The sequence below is a fragment of the Penicillium maclennaniae genome, assembly GCF_028827695.1.
Source record: "Penicillium maclennaniae strain IBT 15551 chromosome Unknown utg000003l:1.0-5670915.0:1.0-5674809.0, whole genome shotgun sequence".
In the NCBI taxonomy this organism is placed as follows: Eukaryota; Fungi; Ascomycota; class Eurotiomycetes; order Eurotiales; family Aspergillaceae; genus Penicillium; species Penicillium maclennaniae.
Genome location: NW_026623215.1, coordinates 5,540,444 through 5,561,227, shown reverse-complemented (window position 1 = coordinate 5,561,227; position 20,784 = coordinate 5,540,444). Strand labels below are relative to the sequence as shown.

Genomic DNA, 20,784 nt, shown 5'->3' with positions numbered 1-20,784 from the left:
GCAGAGCTCTGAAGCTGAGAAGGGCTGCCATAAACGCAGAAACTAAAAAAATTTCTGATTCCAACATTCACGTCTGTTCTTCCCTTTCTTTCCCAAAGATGTTTTTAAAGATAGAATAATCACGGCTCTGGAAGGAACCCTATCAGCACCTTTTCGAGACCTCCTATATTCTTCATCTTCATATGAGACCTCGATGCATGCGCCGAAAAGGCTTTGTCTAGTCAAGTCTCTGAAGGAAGAAACGCGAGATGAAACAGCTATCTCACATTGCATACTCCATCACGAGACACTTATCAATTGATTGATGGGAATGACAATACCTGGCCGCCATTCATCTCCGCGTGCCAAGATCCCCGGAGCATTATGAAACCTCAGCCTTCTTGGCGCCATTGCGTGGTTGTGGAAGTGGCTCTGAAAGAGTAATGAATTTCTTTGTGGAAAGTTCCTTCAAGTAAATCCATTGGAGGGAGAACACAATTCTCGTGCAATCAAATGGTGTAATTACATCTCCATCTAATGAAACTCGGAAAGTAACTGAGCTACGCTCCGAATGCCAAGAGCGGATTCCCCAGAGCAATTCCTGCTTTGCCTATCCTGTTTCCTCGCCGTTGTTTTGATTCCTTAGCTGCCGGAGAAAAAGCACCCATGCCCCTAACTTTGTTTCTCAGATGCCTGGTGACTATGGGGTAACTAATTTCCAGTATAATTCTCGTCCACAATGGCGCCATGCAGAGGTCTTGGAAGGACTACCAGCGGAGAAATTCTAAGAGTCTCGAAGTGTATATAAAGAGCGACTTTCCTTCGATTTGTCTATATAAAGATACTTGAATTCCTTGTAAACCGAGTCTTACTAGGCCTATCACATTTTCACTAAAACTTTGTTCTCGTTGCAATGGCCCCTTCAAAGTGGATTGCCGCTGTTCTTGCAGGCTACATTTCTGGACTTGCGCTTGCAGCCCCCACCAGCACATCGGAGTTCGTGAAGCGTGCAAATGTTGACGATGTGAGTTTCTGACAAGTCATTAAAGTGGTCTACCCTTCGACCAGCTAACATGTCAAACGCAGTCTGCGACGGGTTTTGCTAGCCAAAACGGAGGTACAACAGGAGGTGCTGGCGGCACTACAACCACCGTGTCTTCTTACGCAGCTTTCACCAAAGCCGTCTCGGGAGGCGATGCCAAAGTAGTGGTTGTCAGTGGAACAATCACCAAGACTGCTGATCAAGCTCGTGTGGGCAGTAACACCAGTATCATCGGCAAGAATTCGGATGCTATTTTGGAGAACTTTGGAATGTTTGTTACTTGTTCACTATGATCACGACCATTACTGACTGAATCTAGCCTTGTTAAAAAGCTTCCAACGTTATCATTCGCAACTTGGGCGTCAAGAAAGTGCTTGTAGATAACGGGGATGCAATTGGCATTCGTGAGTTGAATAGATGTTTGATTTCAAGATTGAAAACTAACCGTAACAGAGTACTCCAACAACGTCTGGGTGGATCATTGTGATGTGACGTCCGACAGAGATCACGATAAGGATGATTACGATGGCCTCATCGACGTGAGTAACTCCTCGTTCTACTCGGGACATAGTAGCTCATTGTATCTTACAGATCACACATGCCTCCGATTATATCACTGTATCGAATACATTCATTCACGATCATTGGAAAGCATCCCTGATTGGACTCGGACAACAACGGTGATGAAGACACTGGCCATCTTCATGTGACTCAAAACAACAACTATTGGTATAACGTCAATTCTCGGGCACCTTCTTTCCGTTTCGGCACCGGGCACATCTACAACAGCTATTTTGACATGTTGTCATTTCTTGAAAATGAAGAGTATCCATTCTCATTTGAACCAAGTCCATTAAGGAGAAAATTTCGCTTGACCTGCAAGAACGATGGATGCGCGGCCATCCCATCCTAGCTCCGTCCGTCGATCGAGCTCTAGTAGATAATCTATTACATTAGAAAAAAGAAATGGTATCAAGCCATAGTCTATATCCGGTACACCGCCCGACCCATGCAACCGTCGCTGAACAAGTCTGTCGACCACGCAGCTAGTAAACAGATTTCACGCCTTTAGAGGCTTTCTTCCTTCAGGAAAGAATGCAAAGATACCGAATCCTCACTGGGTGCTGGGCTTGGTATGGAGATTTTACTTGCATCGAACTCCCATGCCGCTTCTCGCTGATCTCAATGACTGCGGAGTGAAAAGGGCATCATCCACTCCTTGAGCCGACCCTCCAGCATACTCATATCTCGATTTCGCTCCCACATTCGTTGGGACGCTTTGAACGCATGGCTGATTGTATCCCGACGAAGGCGCTCATACGTTTCGAATACCACGGCTAGTGGCTCCGAGCGATACTGAGCTAGAATTCGAGCAAAAAGAATAGCGTCATCCAGAGCGTATGCGGCCGACTCGTCTCGGGGAGGCATCTGAAGAAAAGGGGTTTAGTGAGTCGGTACAGGAGATAGGCAGAGGAGTCTTACTGCATGGGCTGCATCCCCCAACAAGATCACTCGGTTCGTGCACCAGCGTCCTCCCGGGCGGACTTGATAAACAGGGTAGAGCATCCAATCAGCCTTGCTGTTCACCATTTCTCGAATACAGGGTATCGAGCATTTTCTAAACCGATCTTGCAGTTCGTTGCGCAGAGCGACCTTGATTCGATGTTGCGTTGCCCAGTCCTGGCCCGCTTCGAGCCGATAATCTTTCAGATTCTCCTCACTGAATTGCACGATAGCGGCGGCAAAGATCTGTTCGCGATCGCGATCACAGAAACTTGTCAACATCGACCCATGCCGTGAAACATTCAGGGCCGATGAGTTGAAGTGAACAGGTGATGAGATATCCTTGGAAGGAATGGTGGCTTGCAGGAATGATATGCCTGTGTATTGAGAAGGAGTGTCCGGGTCAATCCACAGGCTACGGACCGCTGAATGAACACCATCGCAGCCAATGACCAAATCACCAACGGCTTTGGTGCCATCGGCAAATCGTACCACGGCATGGTTCTCCGATTCTTCTCCGCCGACGACCTTCTTGCCAAAAATGATGTCCACGTTGGGTGTCCGCTCGACCATGGTCACCAGGGCCACCGACAGCACAATCCGCATCACTCGTCGACCTTTGTATCCCCCATAGCCATTGCCTCGATGATCGACGAAGTCAATCGAGCCGATCGAGCGGCCGGAACGCATTGAATAAAGCTCGATTGCATCCACCTCTGCTCCACCCTCGGGGCCCATCCGGTCCAGTTCATCCAAGATCCCGAGGTGTGCCAGATGGCGTTGTGCCACGGGTGTGAGGTTGATGGCGCCGCCCGACGTAGACAGAATGTCATGGCGCTCGAATATCGTGATTTTCAAACCTGGCACGTAGGGGGTGAGTTCTTGTGATAGAGCGAGGGCGCAAGCGATGCCTGCGATGCCCGCGCCGGCGACGATAATGTGGTGTGAAGGGCCTAAGGAACCCATGTCGCGCAGCGAGAAGCGTCCTCGTAGTGCCTGGTCTTTGTGAACCTAACTTTTTATGCTGAATGTTTAGATCTGCATCTTTGTTCAGGTTAAAGACGGCTTGAGCATTGATATAACATCTTCTACCTCGAAATCCAGGTTTCCTTTCGTAGAAACAATCGACACGTCGAAGCCCCTTTGTGAGCCACTCGTATTCAAGATGTTCTCGGGATAAAAAGTAGATTAGTTTTCCCCAGAAGAAAGTCAAGATTTTGCTCGGCCGGGATAGGCGATCGCTCGGCCTTCGAACGTTCAGAGCGACTCCATCCGCGGAACCGTTGTGGAGCTCCCGCAAATTGATCACTGGATCAGACTTTGACGCACGGCGGTTTATTTTCAGACGTGTGCGGAGTGCAAAAGGTGACAGATCAGAAGCTCCCATCACAGAATGCTCAGACCTCGTGAACGGTGGACTCAACACGAGATTGGCACACTGGCCGATTGACGCGGTGGCAAATCTAGAACGAGGAAAGAACCAAAAGCGTCCAAGACTGTGCGACCGTTGAGAAAGAAAGTAGAAGAGACCGGCAACTTCCGACGAGGCCCGCTCGTCCGTTCTCCGTACTTTATTCTTAAGGGAGCTCGCATAGGGGACGGCCGTGTCCTGACAGGGCGTGGATCCCGTTCCACTTTTTGTGCCAGACTGAGTATCCGCGCCGATAAATTGTGGATGAGCTGCAGTTTGGCCCGACAGGTCTTCACATCTGCTGAAATCCCGGTCACTTTAGCGGGTTCTAACAGGAGCCCAAGGTGCGTTCGTCTTTGGCGCAGCAGTCCGGGACTTGTGGGTCCTCCCCTCCGGTCCCGTTTCGCTGCTGTTCTTAGCCTTCTGCAGCTAAAAGGGACCCACTGTCCTCCCTGCTTTGCCCATCGATTCCACGTAGAAGAAACGGTTGGATAAGACGGTTCAGACCGCCCGGGGTACCCTCAGGTGGGGGGAAAGGCGGTCGCTATCATGTTTCAGAATGCGACGGGCAGCTTGGCATGGACGGCGCTGGTATTATGGATTATTGGCGCCTGGGAAGTCCGAGGACCTTGGATAGGGATAAAGGTGATCTGCATAACTGGCTCCGTTCACGAGCTATGCGACTTCGAACAAGGTCGGCCTAGAAACCGTTTCAGCTTCCAGCTTCTTCACTCATATGCCAAGTGGTGTTCGTTCAGAGTCGACTTCAATCTACTGCGTGAGATGGACAAATTCAGCAGATTTTGACCGAGAGGACACGTCGCTTGTAACCCACAAGCCTTGGATCAACTGGATCAACGAGGAGATCATCTGTTGTAAAGATTACAACCGGCCAGGCGACGAGAAATTTGATTATTTCAAAGAACTTATCATCTTGATCAATAGTAGCAACAACGAATCTTCTCGAGAGACCTATGGTACCCGGACAAGATATATAAGCTTTGTAATCAACATAATATGAATCAAAGGACGGGCGCTTCCAGGAGACTGTAGATGCCGCGAGGGTTACCAAAAAGTCAAGGCAGAAGCAGCATGGAAGGGGTATGTCTCCGTGATATTCTACACTATGCTTATGAATCTTGTCTAAATCATCCGCACGTCTGACAATGTCTGCGAGCTCCCCTCGTGGCCCGTCCAGCTGAGAGTTGTTATGTTTGCTGGATGCCTTATCTATAGGGGTGTTGATTGGGCTTCCCAGGTTGTATTTTATTATGAGCTGACTCCGGGCGACACAGAATCCAGTCAACTCCGAGATTTTGCGGAAGAAGAAAGCTGTCGTCGGAGAAATCAATTGTCTACGGACAACCTTGATGTATTCCAGCCTTGCACATGTGAAATTCGAATTGCATCACAAACATTGAGTAGATCGAGTCAACCTTATACGGGTTGTGACATTAATAACTTCATCGATTCATAACGCATGACCAGGATGGACCCGTCCATATACACCTTAATCATACTCCCAGCAGTGGACTTTGTAGGCAACGTATCCCGCTGTATCCCGCATTACTTTACAAAATTGTCTCTTGGTGACAGACCACCCGCCACTCGCCATCCGAGGCCTGACTCCAAGTAGTACATCCGGTTGCGCGGTACTCATCCTTGCCTCGCACGGCACGGACCTTGTATGTCACGGATCCCGCCATGAGATCAATAATGATTGTTCGCACATCATCAAATTCGTATCCATCGAAGCGGTGGAATGGCGGCTTCAAGGCTCGCTTCAACTGGTCCGGATCCTCCATCGTCAAGATGTCCATCTGGGGAAACAACAGGTTCGCTTCGGGATTGCACAGTTTCTGTACGGCGGGCGCGGGGTCGGCCGATGTCAAGGCGGTCCATAGCGCGCGCTCTTTGTTGAGGAGATCCTCGCGGATACGGTCGTGCATGGACGGCATGGCGGAGTGTATTGCGTCGGAGTGTGCTATGCCAGATTAGCTCCCGAATTACCCAAAATGCCAAAGCCCCGGAAGTAGATCTCAGCAACATACCAGATCGACCAGAATAAACGCGCGCGAACAGCACAAAGAAATGATTCCAAGTCGCCGGTGTGGGAGGGGCAGGATGGTTATATTGGGCCCAGTGTCCGTTTCGACGGGAGATATTAAACATGACGTCAGTGGGGATGCCGTTAGCAAGCGACCAATCTTAGAGTCCGGCGCCGCCTTACGGACGACACAGGATTTCGATTTCGGACGGTTTGACAAATGCGTCATGCTTCCCGCCGACGGACGATGTTCCACGGTGGCTTGAGTCCCGCGCGTCATCCTAGCCCGATGCCCCTTGTCTTGGGCGGAAGGTCTTCGAAATTTGCAATCGTCGCCTAACCTGGGAGCCCCGTCTACTAGAAGGCTCTGGCTGCAAGCAAGCCTTCCCAGGCTTTCGGCCCATGTGTCTGGAGCATGGGCTCGACTTCAGCCAAGGCAAAAAGGCTAGGTTCCATCACCTGACCGCACACATACAAGTGTCTCCGGGCTCGTTTCCTATTCCTCTGATGTATCCATCAAGTGCCCGGATGCTCTATTTGTCACATTGGCATTCATTTCCTTGCCTGGTTCCATGGAGTCCGACAGGCACACCTCGCGGGTTACTTGGGTCGCTCCACTTCGCCAACTGCCACTGACTACCCCCGGGCTGCACGTGATACGCCGCCCCTTCATCGACCCGTTTTGTCTCTTCTCTAGACCTGGCTGTATCCTGCGTCTCACTCTCCCATGGCGATGCAGGCAAATGGTGAAATAGTGGGATGTAGAGTCAAGTTCGCGTCGCCCGAGCCGAGGTCAATCCAAGCTACCCGCTCTCATTTCTCGAGTTCATCTCGAGGCCAATCGTTAGCAAATCCCGTTCCATCTACTTGACTGCTTGTAGATACATAGTGACTCAACCTCGCTATTACTGCACTATAAGCCCAGGAGATCGGCACCCTCCGACGGTCGAACGTGGGAGACCCATGATAAGGGCGTGATATTGGCGCACAAAGGCGTGATAAGGGCGGGATAAGGATAAGGCTAAGCAATGGCGAAGATTGCCTCAAAGTGCGGGCCAGTCACTGGTGATGAAGACCACTCGAAAGGGAAAGGCTTCAAGGAACCCGATGGAGCCTCACCCCCAGAACCAATCAAGGATGCGGTTCTCATCCCGAACTAGACTTCGTCAGGGGAATTATGGCAATTATGGCTGATCCTTTCTATATCGAGTTCGCGCCAGGACGATCCACTTCAAAGGCTGCAAGATCTCCCTGCGATCGGAGTCGGAGGCGCGACGGAGTTTGAAAATTTGCAGGTCTGCTAGGCTTTTAAAGACCCGGTGATTCCCTGCCCAGTCCTCTACGCTAGCTACTTGCTACCAGCAATCAACGCAGCCAAACCCTTCAACCAACATGTTGTCCCTGCGAACCTTGGTCCCGCTGTTGCTGGGTGGAAGTGCGTTAGGTGCAGCTTCCGCTCACGCGTCTCCCAAGTGGGCTCCGAAGGTGTTCATCGTCTCCATGGTATGTCTGAGAATGAGATCGGAATTTTGCACCTGAGAACCTTGTACTCACAGCCTTTCTAGTTTGAACCTGAAGCTGAAGCGTGGTGGAACATTCCTGAATTCAACCTTCTGGCCCACAACATCAGCCTTCCCGGGCTTTCACCTCTCTATCCCGACATTCACTGTACCGAGAACCATGAGGTCTGCCAACTGATCACTGGCGAATCGGAGATCAATGCCGCTACGACCGTGACCTCTGTCGCGTTCTCGCCCCTGTTCGATCTCACCAAGACCTACTTCTTCATCGCCGGTATTGCAGGTGTCAATCCCAAGCGAGCGACCCTTGGCGCGGCGACCTTTGCACGATATGCCGTTCAGGTGGCTTTGCAGTACGAAATTGATATCCGAGAGCTTTCTGCCAACTACTCGACCGGATATATCCCTCTGGGCTCCGATTACCCCGGTCAATACCCCACCAGCATCTACGGGACAGAGGTTTTCGAAGTCAATGCCGAGCTTCGCAGCATTGCGGCCGGCTTTGCTAGCAGAGCGAATTTTTCTGATTCCGCGGCCGCAAAGGCTTATCGCGCCCATTACGCAACTGAAACGGGAGAGTACCACGCCGCTACCGTGGCCCCGGAAGTCGTCGAGTGCGACGTGGCTACGTCGGATGTCTACTACAGCGGCAACATCCTGGGTGGTGCTTTTGAGAACACCACCAAATTGTTTACCAATGGCACAGGTGACTACTGCTCCAGCGCCCAGGAAGACAACGCTACGCTCGAGGTTCTTCTCCGGTCATCTGCTAAGAAGCTCACTGATTTCTCCCGTATCATTGTCATGCGCACTGCATCCGACTTTGACCGCCCCTACCCCGGGCAGGCAGCGACCGAAAACCTGCTCTATGCGGATGCGGGCGGCTTTGAGCCGGCCCTCGAAAACATCTACCGCGCTGGCATTGAAGTCGTTGGAGGTATCTTGAAGGGATGGCATTCTACCTTTGCCGCCGGTGTGAAGCCTCGTAACTATATTGGAGATATCTTTGGAACTTTGGGCGGAGAGCCGGACTTTGGCCCCGGCCGAACTCAGTCTCTGGCTGACAGTGGAGCCTATAAGAAGAGAAGCGTTGGAGCTGCTCTCAAAAGACGCAACTAATGGTCAGATGGATCCGGAATTTATTAATTCTAGCTTATATCGACCGCTGCATGTATAATTCTTGATACTCTCCAACACACGTCCATCCCGGACTTGGTCTCGTCCCCCCCCCCCCGTGTGCTTAATTTCTTGGTCGCTTCAAACGTATTCTTTCCTTCCGTATTGAATAGGAAAAGATCTCCAGTGGAAGATATGTAAACCTTTGGCATTTCCTTCCAACTTTGGTGGTGGGGCGCCATCGGGGGTTCTATCAAGCATCTTTGTATGGTCGCATGGATACCCTTAGAGTCCATTTATTCAATGGAATCTTTAGTATTGATGCACCATGGTGCGGGCTTTCCATTTGTATTGTAATCTCCAGATTTACATTCCGGGGGCATGTCTCTGACCTTCGCATGCAGTTGATAGTTGACGATGTTCTCCCCGCACTTCATTAAGCGGTGAAGTCAACCATGTCACAAGCTCGCCGTTTCTATTTCCGTTGCTCCCACGCATCGCATATGTATGAGCGACCAAGACACAGTCATTAAAAGCTCTATGACCAGCATGGATCACGTTATACAGGCCAAAAAGACCGCCCTCATCACTGGTGCTGCATCCGGGGTGGGATTTGCCGTGGCGAAGCGTTGCCGGGACGAGGGCATGCATCTGGCTTTGCTAGACATCGACAAGGAAAATCTAATCAAGGCCAAAGACACTCTGGCCGATCTGAATCCAAGCCTCATAACCGAGGCCTACGTTCTCGATGTAGCCGACGTGCCCCTATGGGAAAAGACTGCCCACCAGATTGCCCAGGTCTTTCCAGACGTTGACCTGGTCGTGCTCAACGCTGGGAAAGGGTTCAAACCAAATGGACAGGGCAGCGAGCGTTTGAAGCCATGGCTGGACGGTGACTATTGGAGGAAGGTGTGACATATATCTCGATTCATCAGTGATTTTATGAACCAGGCTGACCTTCCTAGACAATGGACACGAATGTTTACGGACCCTTGAATGGACTCAAGACTCTACTCCCTATGGTCATTGCCTCCAAGACTCGGACGGCCAAGGCAATTGTCATAACCGGCTCGAAGCAAGGGATCACCAACCCGCCGGGGGCAGGCAATCCAGCATATAACGCATCCAAGGCGGCGATCAAGAACCTGACCGAGCACCTTGCGCACGACCTACGTTCCGACCCATCAACGGCTCATATATCCGTGCATTTGTTGATTCCCGGCTGGACTTGGACGGGGCTGATGGGAAATGTGGGTCCCACCAACGAAGCAGAGGTCAAGAAGCCCACCGGTGCATGGTATCCAAGCCAAGTTGCCGAAGAGTTACTTCAAGGGCTGAAGACGCGCTCGTTCTACATTGTATGTCCAGATGGGGAGACCGACCGAGCTCTCGATCAAGCTCGTATGAAGTGGGGCAGCGAAGATGTCGTGGAGGGCCGGCCGGCTCTGTCTCGCTGGGATGAGAATTGGAAGACCCGCGCTGAAGAAACGATCCAGATGGATGCCGAATCTCGGCGAAATTAAAGCATTTATATACGGGTGTCAAACAGGACAACGAAATATCATTCACTTGACGATGATAACGTACATACAAAGAGTAAGTGACTGATCAAATATCTCAGCGTAGACTCAAACCTGGTGTTGTCTAGGTATACATATAAGGTGAACGGTCGTCTTGGAGTGTTGGAATGGAAGGAAACCCTCAGATTTCCAAATTGTGTATGGCAAACTCAGCGCTGGAGATAGTCACTGATCTTTCGATTGGAAACTTCATATTGCTTTTGTCTGCACCAGGCAATGTATCTAGTCAAGCTCATGAAATTCAGATACAACCCTAGACCCGGAATAGGAAGCTTTTACATCCAGCGGGATCATCACCGGGATGGCTTTGAATAAAAGAAGTTTATCGAGCTATGACGACTCAATCTAGCTTTGGCTCCATAGGAAGGAGATAAAGGGAAGGCCGAGGGCGAGAATGCGGTGATCACTGATCCAACCTCGGCGAAAAGTGCGATAGTCTCCGCGATAGGGCTCTCCGCAGATAGCAGGGCTCTTCCCCAGGCGGATGCAACCGTGCGGGACGAGGTGTTGTTGATCTGCAACCCACCAGGCCCTTTCCGTCTTTTTTTCAACTTGTGGCCCTATTTCATGGGTCTATGATGCGGAGAAGCGTGGGGGTGACATTGAGCTGGGATGCAACATTCTCGTTATCTAAGGAGCAAGGATGTCTCGCGGTTGAGATGCGAGCTCTCTCTCTCTCTCTCTCTCTCAGCGACGTCTTCGCACAACTATCTTCACAATGGACTCGGCACGCCCGTCGCTGGACGACACGAACAAGGCTGCCATGGACACCGTCGACGAGCCCAATAAGCTTCAGAAATATGCATCCGCCCCCAGCATCGTCGACGAGGTTACTCGCGTGGTCGACCACAAGGCCGAGCGACGTCTCTGCCGACGGTTCGACCTGCGCATTCTGCCGATTCTAGCTGTAATGTGTATGTCTACCGCAACTCCCTCATAGGGTTCCACTTCTGACAGACCTCTAGACCTCTTCGTGGCGCTAGATAAGGGAAACCTGGGAAATGCAAAGACGGATGGATTGACCGATGGTGAGAGGCAGTTGACACGATCGGAGTCCTACGCCTTGTTGACGACCTCATAGATCTCCACTTCAAGCCCAATCAGTACAACTTGCTGCTCTCAATCTTCTTCGTGCCCTTTGTGATCTTTGCCCCGCCCTTGGCCATGCTCGGAAAGAAGTTTAGTCCCGCGCGCGTGCTACCGATCTTGATGGTTTCATTTGGCTCATTTACCCTGTTGTCCTCGGCGGCGCATAACTTCGGAGGGATCTTTGCGCTTCGCTGGTTCTTGGGCATGGCCGAAGCCCCCTTCTTCCCCTTGGTCATTTACTACCTGACCACCTTCTACCGTCGCGGTGAGCTGGCTCGTCGGCTGGCCTTCTTCTACGCCGCCTCGAACATCGCGTATGCCTTCTCGGGCCTCATTGCGTTCGGCGTCTTCCAAATCGAGGGTTCGAGTCTCCCGAACTGGCGTTATCTGTTCATCATCGAGGGAGGTGCTACCGTCGTCTTTGCGGTATTTGCCTGGTTTTACCTCCCCAAAAGTGCGGCCGAGGCCCCGTTCTTATCTGAAGAAGAAAAAGCGCTTGCTTTCCATCGTATCCAGGTAGACTCGAGCGCGGTGGTCAATGAGGAGTTCAGCCTTCGCGAGGCACTCGGCATTTTCAAACAACCCACCACCTACGTTTTTCTCTGCATTGAAATTTGCCTCGGTGTTCCATTGCAAGGCGTGGCGCTCTTCATGCCTCAGATCGTGGCACGACTCGGTTACTCGACCGTGAAGACCAATCTCTATACGGTGGCCCCAAATGTGACCGGTGCTATCGTGCTACTGATTCTTGCATTCTGCTCGGACTACAGTCGGCTGCGGTCACCTTTCCTGGTGCTAGGGTTTCTGCTCACCTTTACTGGTTTTATGATTTATGCAGCCATTGATGATGTCCACAAAGAACTCCAGGTGGCATACTTTGCGACCTTCATGATGACCTGGGGCACCTCCGCGCCGTCGGTGATTCTGAGCACCTGGTATAACAATAATATTGCGCACGAAGGTCGCCGTGTGCTCTTGACCAGCATTGGCGTGCCTCTAGCCAACCTGATGGGTCTGGTCGGCAGTAACGTGTTTCGGGAGCAGGATGCGCCCAAGTACCTGCCGGCCCTGATCACCGTCGGGGCCTTTGGTGCCACTGGGGCCTGTCTGGCGGGGCTGTTGGGACTGTATATGCTGCTGGATAATAAGCGCCGCGACCGCCGTGCCGGGGTGACACTCCGTGCCAGAGACATCCCCACGGAATGCTTGCGGGAAGGTCCGTCCTCCGCGCAGTTCAGATGGCTCATATGAATCCTTTTTCCGCACCGATGTGCATGATACGGAGATCTCCCCACATTCAGGGATACCAATAACTTTAGTCACTAAACATAGTCGTATTTGACTGTTTTCGCCACAAACGGCCTCTTGCACCATCCCCGTGTGGGATCTCCCGCATCCCCATAAGTAGCACGAATCTGTGGGATAATGTGCCCCGATGTCTGGGGTAAATCCTACGGAATAAGGGCGGCCCAAGGTGGAGGTGGGTTTCGGATATCGAGAGTGGGGGGTCCCACCGAGGAACACATTGAGCTGCTTAGTATGGGAGATCGGCGACGCAAGTCTGACAATGATCCCATTCGACATGAGCAGAGTGACAAATCCATAGGCTGTCCGTCCACTGATTTGCTGCATGTCCGCGGTCCATTGACAGCATCGGGTGAAGAATCATCATCACACCGCTCTTCGTGCATGGTGGGACAAGATGCAGACGACGGATGAGAATAAATCAGCTGCAATTCCACTCCGATAGACCAACCTATCCCTCATTATGTCGAACCCTGGTCAGATCTCGCCGCTCCGTCCTGTCACTCACCATATAACCGGCCACAATGCGGCCGGCAAAGCCATCATCCACTCCTCCTCTCCGGGCGAATGGAAGTCTTTCGAGGCAAAGGACATGGCCTTCGACGTTGTGTACACCACTTCCGATTTCCCCGCCAATCTGAACAACGACGCCGATCTCGCGGCTCATAAACAGGTTATGCAGTCCGATAAGCTTGGTCTGGTCAATCCTCGAGGCACGGTCTGTCGCATCGTGGACTTTGCCCCCAACAACAAATGTATTGTGCACCGTACGCAGAGCTTGGACTACGGTATTGTGCTGGAGGGAGAAATTGAGATGTTGGTAGAGGAGGGAGAGCCCGTGCGGATGAAGCGGGGAGATGTCGCCATCCAACGCGCTACAATGCACGGCTGGCGGAATACCAGTGACTCCGAGTGGGCGCGTATGGTGTTCGTGTTGCAGGATTGTCAGCCATTGACTGTGGGCGGCACCACGATGAGGGAGGAGTTGGGAATCGCGACCGGCGTCCTAAACCCGAGCGGGAATGATCAGTAAGGGAGTTCGCCATAGTCTCTGGCGCGAAACGAGATTGGCACCCAACTTGACGCGGAGCTAGCTCGATTGATAAAGTCCGCAAATGTACATAGTTATGCGAGTACGAAATCTTCATTTCCCTACGTCGCGTTTCTAGGTACCTGAGTATCCATCGAAAGCAGCGGGAAAGATCTTTCGAGAGCTGTCTTTCCACACTTTGAGGCATATTTCTTGGATTTTGTCTCAGGAAGTTTTGACCCCTATCTAATGACTCTCCTCTGTACGCGCTCGAGCAAACAGGTGCCTCAAACCACCGAGGATGACTCGTGATATCATGCCGACTCTGTAGGGCAGGATCCCCGCTTACGACTTGACTCGGATCACCACCTTTCCAAAGTGGCTGCCGCTTTGCAGAAACTGGAAGGCCTCCTTAGCTTCGGCAAAGGCAAACACGCGGTTCACCACTGGATGGATCTGATGTGTCTCGTAAAATCGAATCATTTCTTCAAATCGATCTTTGGGGCCGTTGATAATGCCCTTAAGGGTGACTGTACGGCGCAGTGCCAACAGGTTGACGTTCAGTCGGTCATCTGCGGCGTCAACCTTGCCCGAGACATAGCCGATGCAGTCAATCAAGCCGCCAAAGGCGATACAGTCGAAGCTTTTCCTCAAAGTCTGGGCGCCACCGGTTTCAAGGATGATATCGGCACCGTGATTTCCGGTCCATTCCATCACCTCGGTTTCCCAATGAGGGTTGTTGCGGTAGTTGATGGTGTAATCAGCCCCGAGCTGTTTGGCCTGGTCAAGTTTGGCATCGGAGGAGGAGATTATGACGGCTATGCACTGAGTGAGCTGGTGTTCTTTTCGATTGGCGCGCTTAGCACTCACCCTTGGCACCTGCTGCCTTTGCAATCTGCAGTCCTGAAATAGCTACACCACCAGTACCCTGGAGTAGGATATACTCATCTTTTCCACCACTCTGTCCCATCGGTCGCATTCCATTGATGGACATCCAAGCAGTGACTGCGGCAATTGGTAGCGTGGATGCCTCTTCATCCGACATATAGCTGGGAGCTGGGACGAGCCCGTGGGCGGGGAAGACTCGGTGAGTTGTCAGAACGCCATCTAGCGGTAGACCGATGCTACCCGCCAGCATTTTCTCCGTCACCTGCCCCGTCTGATGCTCGGAGAGAAAGGTTGAGAGAACCCGATCACCTACAGCCCATTGTGAAACGTCGGATCCAACTTGAATCACCACACCGCACATGTCTGAGCAAGGCACGATGGTTGCATTCTGCTCCGCGGTTTTATGATGCTTATATTCCCCCTCGGTGACTTGAATGCCGTCAGAAAACGCTTTCGCACAACCTCACGGCGAGGAGCACTCACCTTCCACGTCCCGGTAGTTCAGGGAAACGGCATGGACCTCCACTAAAACCTGGCCTGGTCCAGGTGTTGGCATTGGCGCCTCGGTCTGGCGAAGACTGTCGAGACCCTCAAGAGGTGTCACCCACTGCTTGATCGACATGGCTGAGAGCTTGAAAGAGATTGAGTGGCAAAGCTTCGCGGCGAAAAGATCCGAGTCATGAATTGAAACACGCCGAGTTGGAGAAGCTTGAGCTTTGGAGACAGTTTGAAGCTGAGTAATCCACCAAGTTCCTCCACCATGACCGTGGGGACAGGCTCTCCGTGATTTGTGGCTTCATCACTCCTCCCCAGTCGCCCTAGTGCCTCATTTGAGAACATCCTGGAATAAGGCCTCCTCGGGGGCCTGAACGTGACAAGAGGTACACAATTGGAGTTAGCGTTGTGCCAAAGTAGAGACGCGTAGACATTCGTCCGCGGGGCATTTCGGCCTATCTCCGCCTATCTCCGGATGAGATAAATAGCTGGCAACGTCGTGGTCATTCTTGACTCTATAACTCTCACAACCGGCAACAATGAGCGACGATCAACCTCTACACGAGGGACTCTTTCCAGATACTCCAGGTTGGTGATGTACTTGAAACCTCCTGGCCAGGCTCACTGACGTCGATCCAGCACATTACTTGCACGCCCAGACGGATCATGAGTTCCCACGTCTCCCTCAAACAATCTCTCATCGGGGTTATAAGGGGAAATTTCCAGAGAATACATTGTGTGCCATAGATGAGGCCATTAAAGCAGGAACTCAAGCTCTGGAGCTCGATCTGCGGCTCTCCCAGGATGGGGTTGTTGTATTGTCACATGTAAGCAATACCTGCTCCTATCTTTGGGAAAGAGGCTCATCGAATACAGGACGCGACTTTGAAACGATGTTTTGGCATCAACAAGAAGGTAGAGGACTGCGATTGGGATTATCTCAGGACCATTCGTACATTGAAAGCGCCGCAAGAGCCGATGGCTAGGCTAGTCGACGTCCTGGAATTTATGCGCCAACCGGGGCGTGAGCATATCTGGATTCTGCTCGACATCAAAGTAAGTAGGAATTACTCTGGTCATATAGTGCTGGCTGTCACTGACCATCATTCACAGCGCAGCGACAATCCCGACATCGTCATGAACCGCATCGCGGAGACGATCGAATCAGTACCCATCCCGGCGAAAGGACCAGACTGGCATCGGCGAGTGCTCCTGGGCTGCTGGTCGGCTCGATATTTGCCTCTACGGGCACAATATCTGCCACGATACAGCATGACTTTAATCTGCTTTGATATGAATTACGCGCGCCAGTTTCTGCATTTACCGGGGATTTCTTTCAACGTCAACCAGATGGTCTTGATGGGCCCGCTCGGTCGGGGATTTCTGGAGGAGGCACGAGCTGCAAAACGTCATGTATATCTATGGACGGTCAACACGCCGAACTTGATGCGCTGGGCCATTCGTCACAGGGTGGACGGAGTCATCACCGACGAGCCAAGTCGATTCAAACAGATCTGTGAGGAATGGGAGAAGGAAGAGAGGAACGAAACAGGGGCTTTACGAACTACAGAGTTGGATCAGCTGACCGTAGGTGAGCGGCTTCGAATTCTGGCCCTCAACGTCTTTCTTGTTCTCTTCGGTTGGTTTCTCAAGCGCAAATATTTCCCTTCCGTGGAGCGCGTCCAGTTCGAGCAACGAAAGGTCAGTTGATTGTGTAGAAGAGCGTCTAGCCAGTACCGACAGGAAATCAGACAATAATAGAACATTCATTTGGATTCCGTGCAGTGAACATTATATCCATCTCTTACTATACAAGCACACGTGTCACCCCGCCAATGGAAACACCAAGCCGAGAAAGAGGTACATGATAATTTTGTTCGACACAACGTAGAGAAAACGAAGATAGCAAACACCGGCCGGGTAAATGCCAGAGCTGACCCGTATACAAGAGAACCTCAATTGACATGAGTCAAAATGCGCGCAAGATAAGAGAAAATCCAAAATGGAAAAAAAAAAAATGGGTCGACCGACGCTAATCGCAGAAGGCCGAAGGAATTAACACCGAGGACATGGGGGGTATAACGCAAATTTGAAACGAATGACAAAGGTAGCCGATTCGGCGAGGATCGACCGGCAGGAGAACGTAGAAAAGAATAAGATTCTGCAAGCCACATGAGCAGAATCTTTGGAAACGCATCAATCTCATGTCATCATGAGCTTGGTAGTGCGTCTCTCCGGGAAACGTCGACCACCGCCGGAGGAAAACCGTGGCCCAGGGCGAAGTCCCTGAGCGGGACCCGGTCCTGGCCCCGGGGAGCGTGGAAGGGGATATCCAGACGGGGGAGGATATCCGTGGGACAAGGGAGATGATCCCAGAGGAGAAGATCCGTGAGTTGGACGCCGGCGGCCAGGGGGAGGCGGATGAAGGGTCGCTGCAGCCCGACGAGCATCACGTTCGCAATAGACTTCACCATTCCATTCAAAATAGTCACCATTGAGCAAAACGCGACAGGTCCGACATTGCAGGCATTCGGGATGGAATCGGCGACGATCCAGTCGGTTGGGGTTCCGTTCAACAGTTTCTAGGTATTGACCCTCGATTCCATTTTGACAGGTGGAACATAATGATCCATTACGCTCGTGATAGTGCTGTGCACAGTACGGGTGATTGTTAAGGACGTAGAAATCGGCTGTTTGGAAAGGAGAATGACATTCGAAGCAGACGAAGCAGCCACGGTGGTATTTCCCGGTGAGACGACCGTCAGATGATGATACCGATTTTCCCACGATTTCTTCATTGCATCCCTTGCATTTTCCTTTTGATCGTGTCGTCGATCCACTTAGCGGAGGAATGGGTTCGGTGGCTGACCGTTGTAGAGCTCGAGGCGAAGAAAGTTTCCTGGGTTGCTGTTCTATCGGGCCTTCCACGTGCTTCACAGGAGGCTCTTCGCGCTTTCGGTGCTCTTGTCGCTTTTCAACGAGCAGTGAGAGGGTGCCCTGGCCGATCGCGGGATCGGTGGGTGAGTCTGGGCTGAAGAACGTTGCTGGGATTGTAGGTACCCCATCCATCGTACCCGGTATCCGACCAGGCACTTCCAGAATAGTCTGACGAGTTCGTGGGGGCAGTTCCACCACAAGAGGACTGAGATTGAGTGGGTCAGAGGGTTTACGTCGGTTCAAGCTCACATCAGATGGCAGACTAGACATGGAACTCCCGCTGCCACTGCGAGTATCCGATAGTGGAGATGAATCTGAAGAAGTGGAGCTCTCCGGCTGCTGAGAATCTCCCTCCAAGCCTAGGGCCCGTGCAAAGCTGGTGACGGATCCATTGCTTCCACTCGTAGCGTCGGAGTTCCTTCTCGAGCCATCATTTCCGAGATTGGCATCGGCGGGGTGAAGGTGTGTCTGTGCTGGTGACGCGAAGGCCTCGCCAAAGTTAGAGTTAGATACATTCTCCTCTAGGGAACCTTCCTCGGGCAAATCATGCAGGCCCGAAGTACGGTGATCATGGATGCCGAAATCAAACCCACTGTAGGTTTCGCCTGGGTCACTCTTGGAGGGAGAGTCGACGGACAGATTCGAGTCTCGGACCAAGGACGCCCGTTTTAGCGTTTTAAGAGGCGGTGGCATCGGTGGAGTGTCATCTATGAATGTACGGAGACCGCGCGAGAAGCTGTTTGTCGACGACCGAGCCGTCGAACTTCCGTAGCGGGTGCTTGCCAAGGAGGTGCGGTAGCTACTATGACTCGCGGACGAATCGCCTCGCTGGTGAAATATCTCGGATTCTCGTGACGGCGGAAGCGGACTCAGAGGCAATTGGATCTCCTCCGGCCTCAGGTCCACCTCGAGTCGCGGAGACGGTGTGGGCGCCGGGCGTGTCGTAGAATCCGACATCATGCGAGGGGTTCCCACGTGGGCCGGTGGCCGATTTCCAGGCATCGGGAAGGCGAAGACGGAATCCAAATTGAGCACTGAATCGTCTTCCGGCGACGCTCTCATGGGGGATCTAGGCAACGACCTTGCGGAAAGCGGCGATGGCATATGCAACTCCACGCTCCCCACCGGCGTGGGTATATTCAGGTGGAGAAATGCGCTATCTGCAGGGTGTCAATGTTACTTCTTCTGTCGCAAGGCGCACTGCTAGACGTACTTGCGATTGCGGGATCGATGCGAGGGGGCACTCGACCCGGTTTCAGTCGATCTGGAATATCTAGCCCCGCGAGGGGGGGAGGAGACGGAGGTGCAACGGAAGCTATTGAACATTAGTGGGCAAAGTCGATTGTCCGTGGAACTCTAGGCGTACAATGATTCTGACGATGAATGTCCCCGGCGGGAGAGCACACATGGTCGCCCATGGCCGAGATCTCCACATTATGGCCACAGCTGGAGCATTTGATGGTGGGCAAGAAGCCCAAGTCCATACTCGCCATTCTCGTATCAAAATCCGGGGTGGGAGGTCATCGAGGGATTGTCTCAGTGGGCAGACTGCCCGAGCTGCATCACCATGAAAGTGGAGTGGGAAAGGGATGTTTCAGTGACAAAACGGATGAATTCACGGAAGAGGGAGGAAGGTGTAACCGCGCTAACAGCGTAGCGTTCCAAGTACGGACGGGCTCGCCAGTGCACCAAATGGATGTTCAGGGGTAAAGGTGAATCGACCACTGAGCGAGCGGCCACGTCCTTCTGCTCCACCTAGAACTGCAATTGGTATCTTCTGTTCTACAGTATTCACTTCATTGACTGTTTCATTGACTGTTATTGCTCATGTACCTGCAAAGTGGTCCAAGACGGGCGACTCCATTTCGCGACTGCCGATATGCAGGAACACTTGATGGTGGACTCGGCCTACCATTTCTCTTCTTTCTACCCGTCTTCACATTCTCTGGCTGAGACTGTGGATTCAGGCATCTACAGGTACAGTAAGGGCCTGGGCCCACTGGATTCACGATGATGTTAGTTCGATCGCACGATCTTTCTACCCCTGAAATGGACTCTCGGGCCCACATCCCTTGGGTCTTTTCCCGATATTTTTCACACCCGGTTCCACTGCTGTCTAGCCAAAACACTGGATTCCTTCCTTGAGCCTATCCGCCAGTCATGATACATGCCCATCACTCTTCCCTCCTTGCGCAAGAGAACCAAGTATCGATGAAAATCCGGAATCGAAATCGGAATTAGCCCTGATCCCTTTTGGCGATCTATGCTTTTTTTCTCTTGGCTCTTTCCCAATAGTGCTGGCCAGTGATACGGGATAAGTACTGCGGGACACGGGATACAAGGTTTACTCGGTCTGCACTCCATCGACGGACGATCTAGAGGTTGAATAACGCCGGACGAAGCTCGCTCTATTGCTCATTCATCTTCCGAAATTTGCATGCACTGCCGCAAAGCGTGGGCCCTGCGCCTAAAGTGAAGAGGAAAAAGGCGGCATGGTGCGTAATTGCTTGCTTGCCTAGTCATCGTCGACAGCATCCTGGCTGAGTGCTGTGAACAGCGAATGCAGTAAGCTGAGATCGATATTGGGGGCTTGAAGAAAGGCTCATAGCATTGGAAAATTCCTAGCGGAGACCACTCCAGCAGGCAGCCTGTCGTAAGCTCCGGGTCTCGGTCAAGGATGGCGGCGGTGATTCATGAAAACTAAGTCCCAAAGGTGTGGCCTGAATATCAAAGCCCGTCGGTGGGGCTGCGATCGTCGTTGAATATGGTTTCCATAGTGCCACTCACGTCGTCTTCGTGGGAACAGTCCACGGCCTCAACATCATACTCCTTTAGTAGGCGA

At 52.1% G+C, this 20,784-nt stretch overlaps 10 protein-coding genes across 10 annotated transcripts; 6 read left to right on the top strand and 4 right to left on the bottom strand.

The window, feature by feature from the left end:
• Window positions 1–892: 892 nt before the first annotated feature.
• On the top strand, window positions 893–1,705 carry N7477_004178 (pectate lyase A; the record flags this gene model as incomplete). Its single annotated transcript, XM_056965841.1, has 5 exons — window positions 893–1,003; window positions 1,066–1,303; window positions 1,354–1,425; window positions 1,475–1,560; window positions 1,613–1,705. 5 exons carry the CDS (start codon window positions 893–895, stop codon window positions 1,703–1,705), a joined length of 600 nt encoding a protein of 199 aa, XP_056825794.1.
• A 498-nt stretch (window positions 1,706–2,203) lies between these two features.
• Window positions 2,204–3,490, bottom strand: N7477_004177 (FAD-dependent oxidoreductase; the record flags this gene model as incomplete). The annotated part of the gene is made up of 2 exons (XM_056965840.1): window positions 2,204–2,449; window positions 2,504–3,490. The coding sequence occupies 2 exons, from the start codon at window positions 3,488–3,490 to the stop codon at window positions 2,204–2,206; spliced, it is 1,233 nt and encodes a 410-aa protein (XP_056825793.1).
• A 2,016-nt stretch (window positions 3,491–5,506) lies between these two features.
• On the bottom strand, window positions 5,507–5,893 carry N7477_004176 (nuclear transport factor 2 family protein; the record flags this gene model as incomplete). The annotated part of the gene is made up of 1 exon (XM_056965839.1): window positions 5,507–5,893. The coding sequence occupies one exon, from the start codon at window positions 5,891–5,893 to the stop codon at window positions 5,507–5,509; it is 387 nt and encodes a 128-aa protein (XP_056825792.1).
• Window positions 5,894–7,374: 1,481 nt separating this feature from the next.
• Window positions 7,375–8,621, top strand: N7477_004175 (purine-nucleoside phosphorylase; the record flags this gene model as incomplete). Its single annotated transcript, XM_056965838.1, has 2 exons — window positions 7,375–7,485; window positions 7,548–8,621. 2 exons carry the CDS (start codon window positions 7,375–7,377, stop codon window positions 8,619–8,621), a joined length of 1,185 nt encoding a protein of 394 aa, XP_056825791.1.
• A 546-nt stretch (window positions 8,622–9,167) lies between these two features.
• N7477_004174 (SDR family NAD(P)-dependent oxidoreductase) lies at window positions 9,168–10,141 on the top strand (the record flags this gene model as incomplete). The annotated part of the gene is made up of 2 exons (XM_056965837.1): window positions 9,168–9,527; window positions 9,584–10,141. The coding sequence occupies 2 exons, from the start codon at window positions 9,168–9,170 to the stop codon at window positions 10,139–10,141; spliced, it is 918 nt and encodes a 305-aa protein (XP_056825790.1).
• A 775-nt stretch (window positions 10,142–10,916) lies between these two features.
• N7477_004173 (putative MFS transporter) lies at window positions 10,917–12,538 on the top strand (the record flags this gene model as incomplete). The annotated part of the gene is made up of 3 exons (XM_056965836.1): window positions 10,917–11,112; window positions 11,164–11,226; window positions 11,280–12,538. 3 exons carry the CDS (start codon window positions 10,917–10,919, stop codon window positions 12,536–12,538), a joined length of 1,518 nt encoding a protein of 505 aa, XP_056825789.1.
• Window positions 12,539–13,055: 517 nt separating this feature from the next.
• Window positions 13,056–13,625, top strand: N7477_004172 (cupin domain-containing protein; the record flags this gene model as incomplete). The annotated part of the gene is made up of 1 exon (XM_056965835.1): window positions 13,056–13,625. The coding sequence occupies one exon, from the start codon at window positions 13,056–13,058 to the stop codon at window positions 13,623–13,625; it is 570 nt and encodes a 189-aa protein (XP_056825788.1).
• A 342-nt stretch (window positions 13,626–13,967) lies between these two features.
• N7477_004171 (zinc-dependent alcohol dehydrogenase family protein) lies at window positions 13,968–15,132 on the bottom strand (the record flags this gene model as incomplete). Its single annotated transcript, XM_056965834.1, has 3 exons — window positions 13,968–14,440; window positions 14,493–14,939; window positions 14,994–15,132. 3 exons carry the CDS (start codon window positions 15,130–15,132, stop codon window positions 13,968–13,970), a joined length of 1,059 nt encoding a protein of 352 aa, XP_056825787.1.
• A 412-nt stretch (window positions 15,133–15,544) lies between these two features.
• Window positions 15,545–16,715, top strand: N7477_004170 (glycerophosphodiester phosphodiesterase; the record flags this gene model as incomplete). The annotated part of the gene is made up of 4 exons (XM_056965833.1): window positions 15,545–15,593; window positions 15,645–15,832; window positions 15,882–16,061; window positions 16,119–16,715. 4 exons carry the CDS (start codon window positions 15,545–15,547, stop codon window positions 16,713–16,715), a joined length of 1,014 nt encoding a protein of 337 aa, XP_056825786.1.
• A 492-nt stretch (window positions 16,716–17,207) lies between these two features.
• Window positions 17,208–19,435, bottom strand: N7477_004169 (LIM domain-containing protein; the record flags this gene model as incomplete). The annotated part of the gene is made up of 3 exons (XM_056965832.1): window positions 17,208–19,102; window positions 19,156–19,257; window positions 19,309–19,435. 3 exons carry the CDS (start codon window positions 19,433–19,435, stop codon window positions 17,208–17,210), a joined length of 2,124 nt encoding a protein of 707 aa, XP_056825785.1.
• Window positions 19,436–20,784: the final 1,349 nt, after the last annotated feature.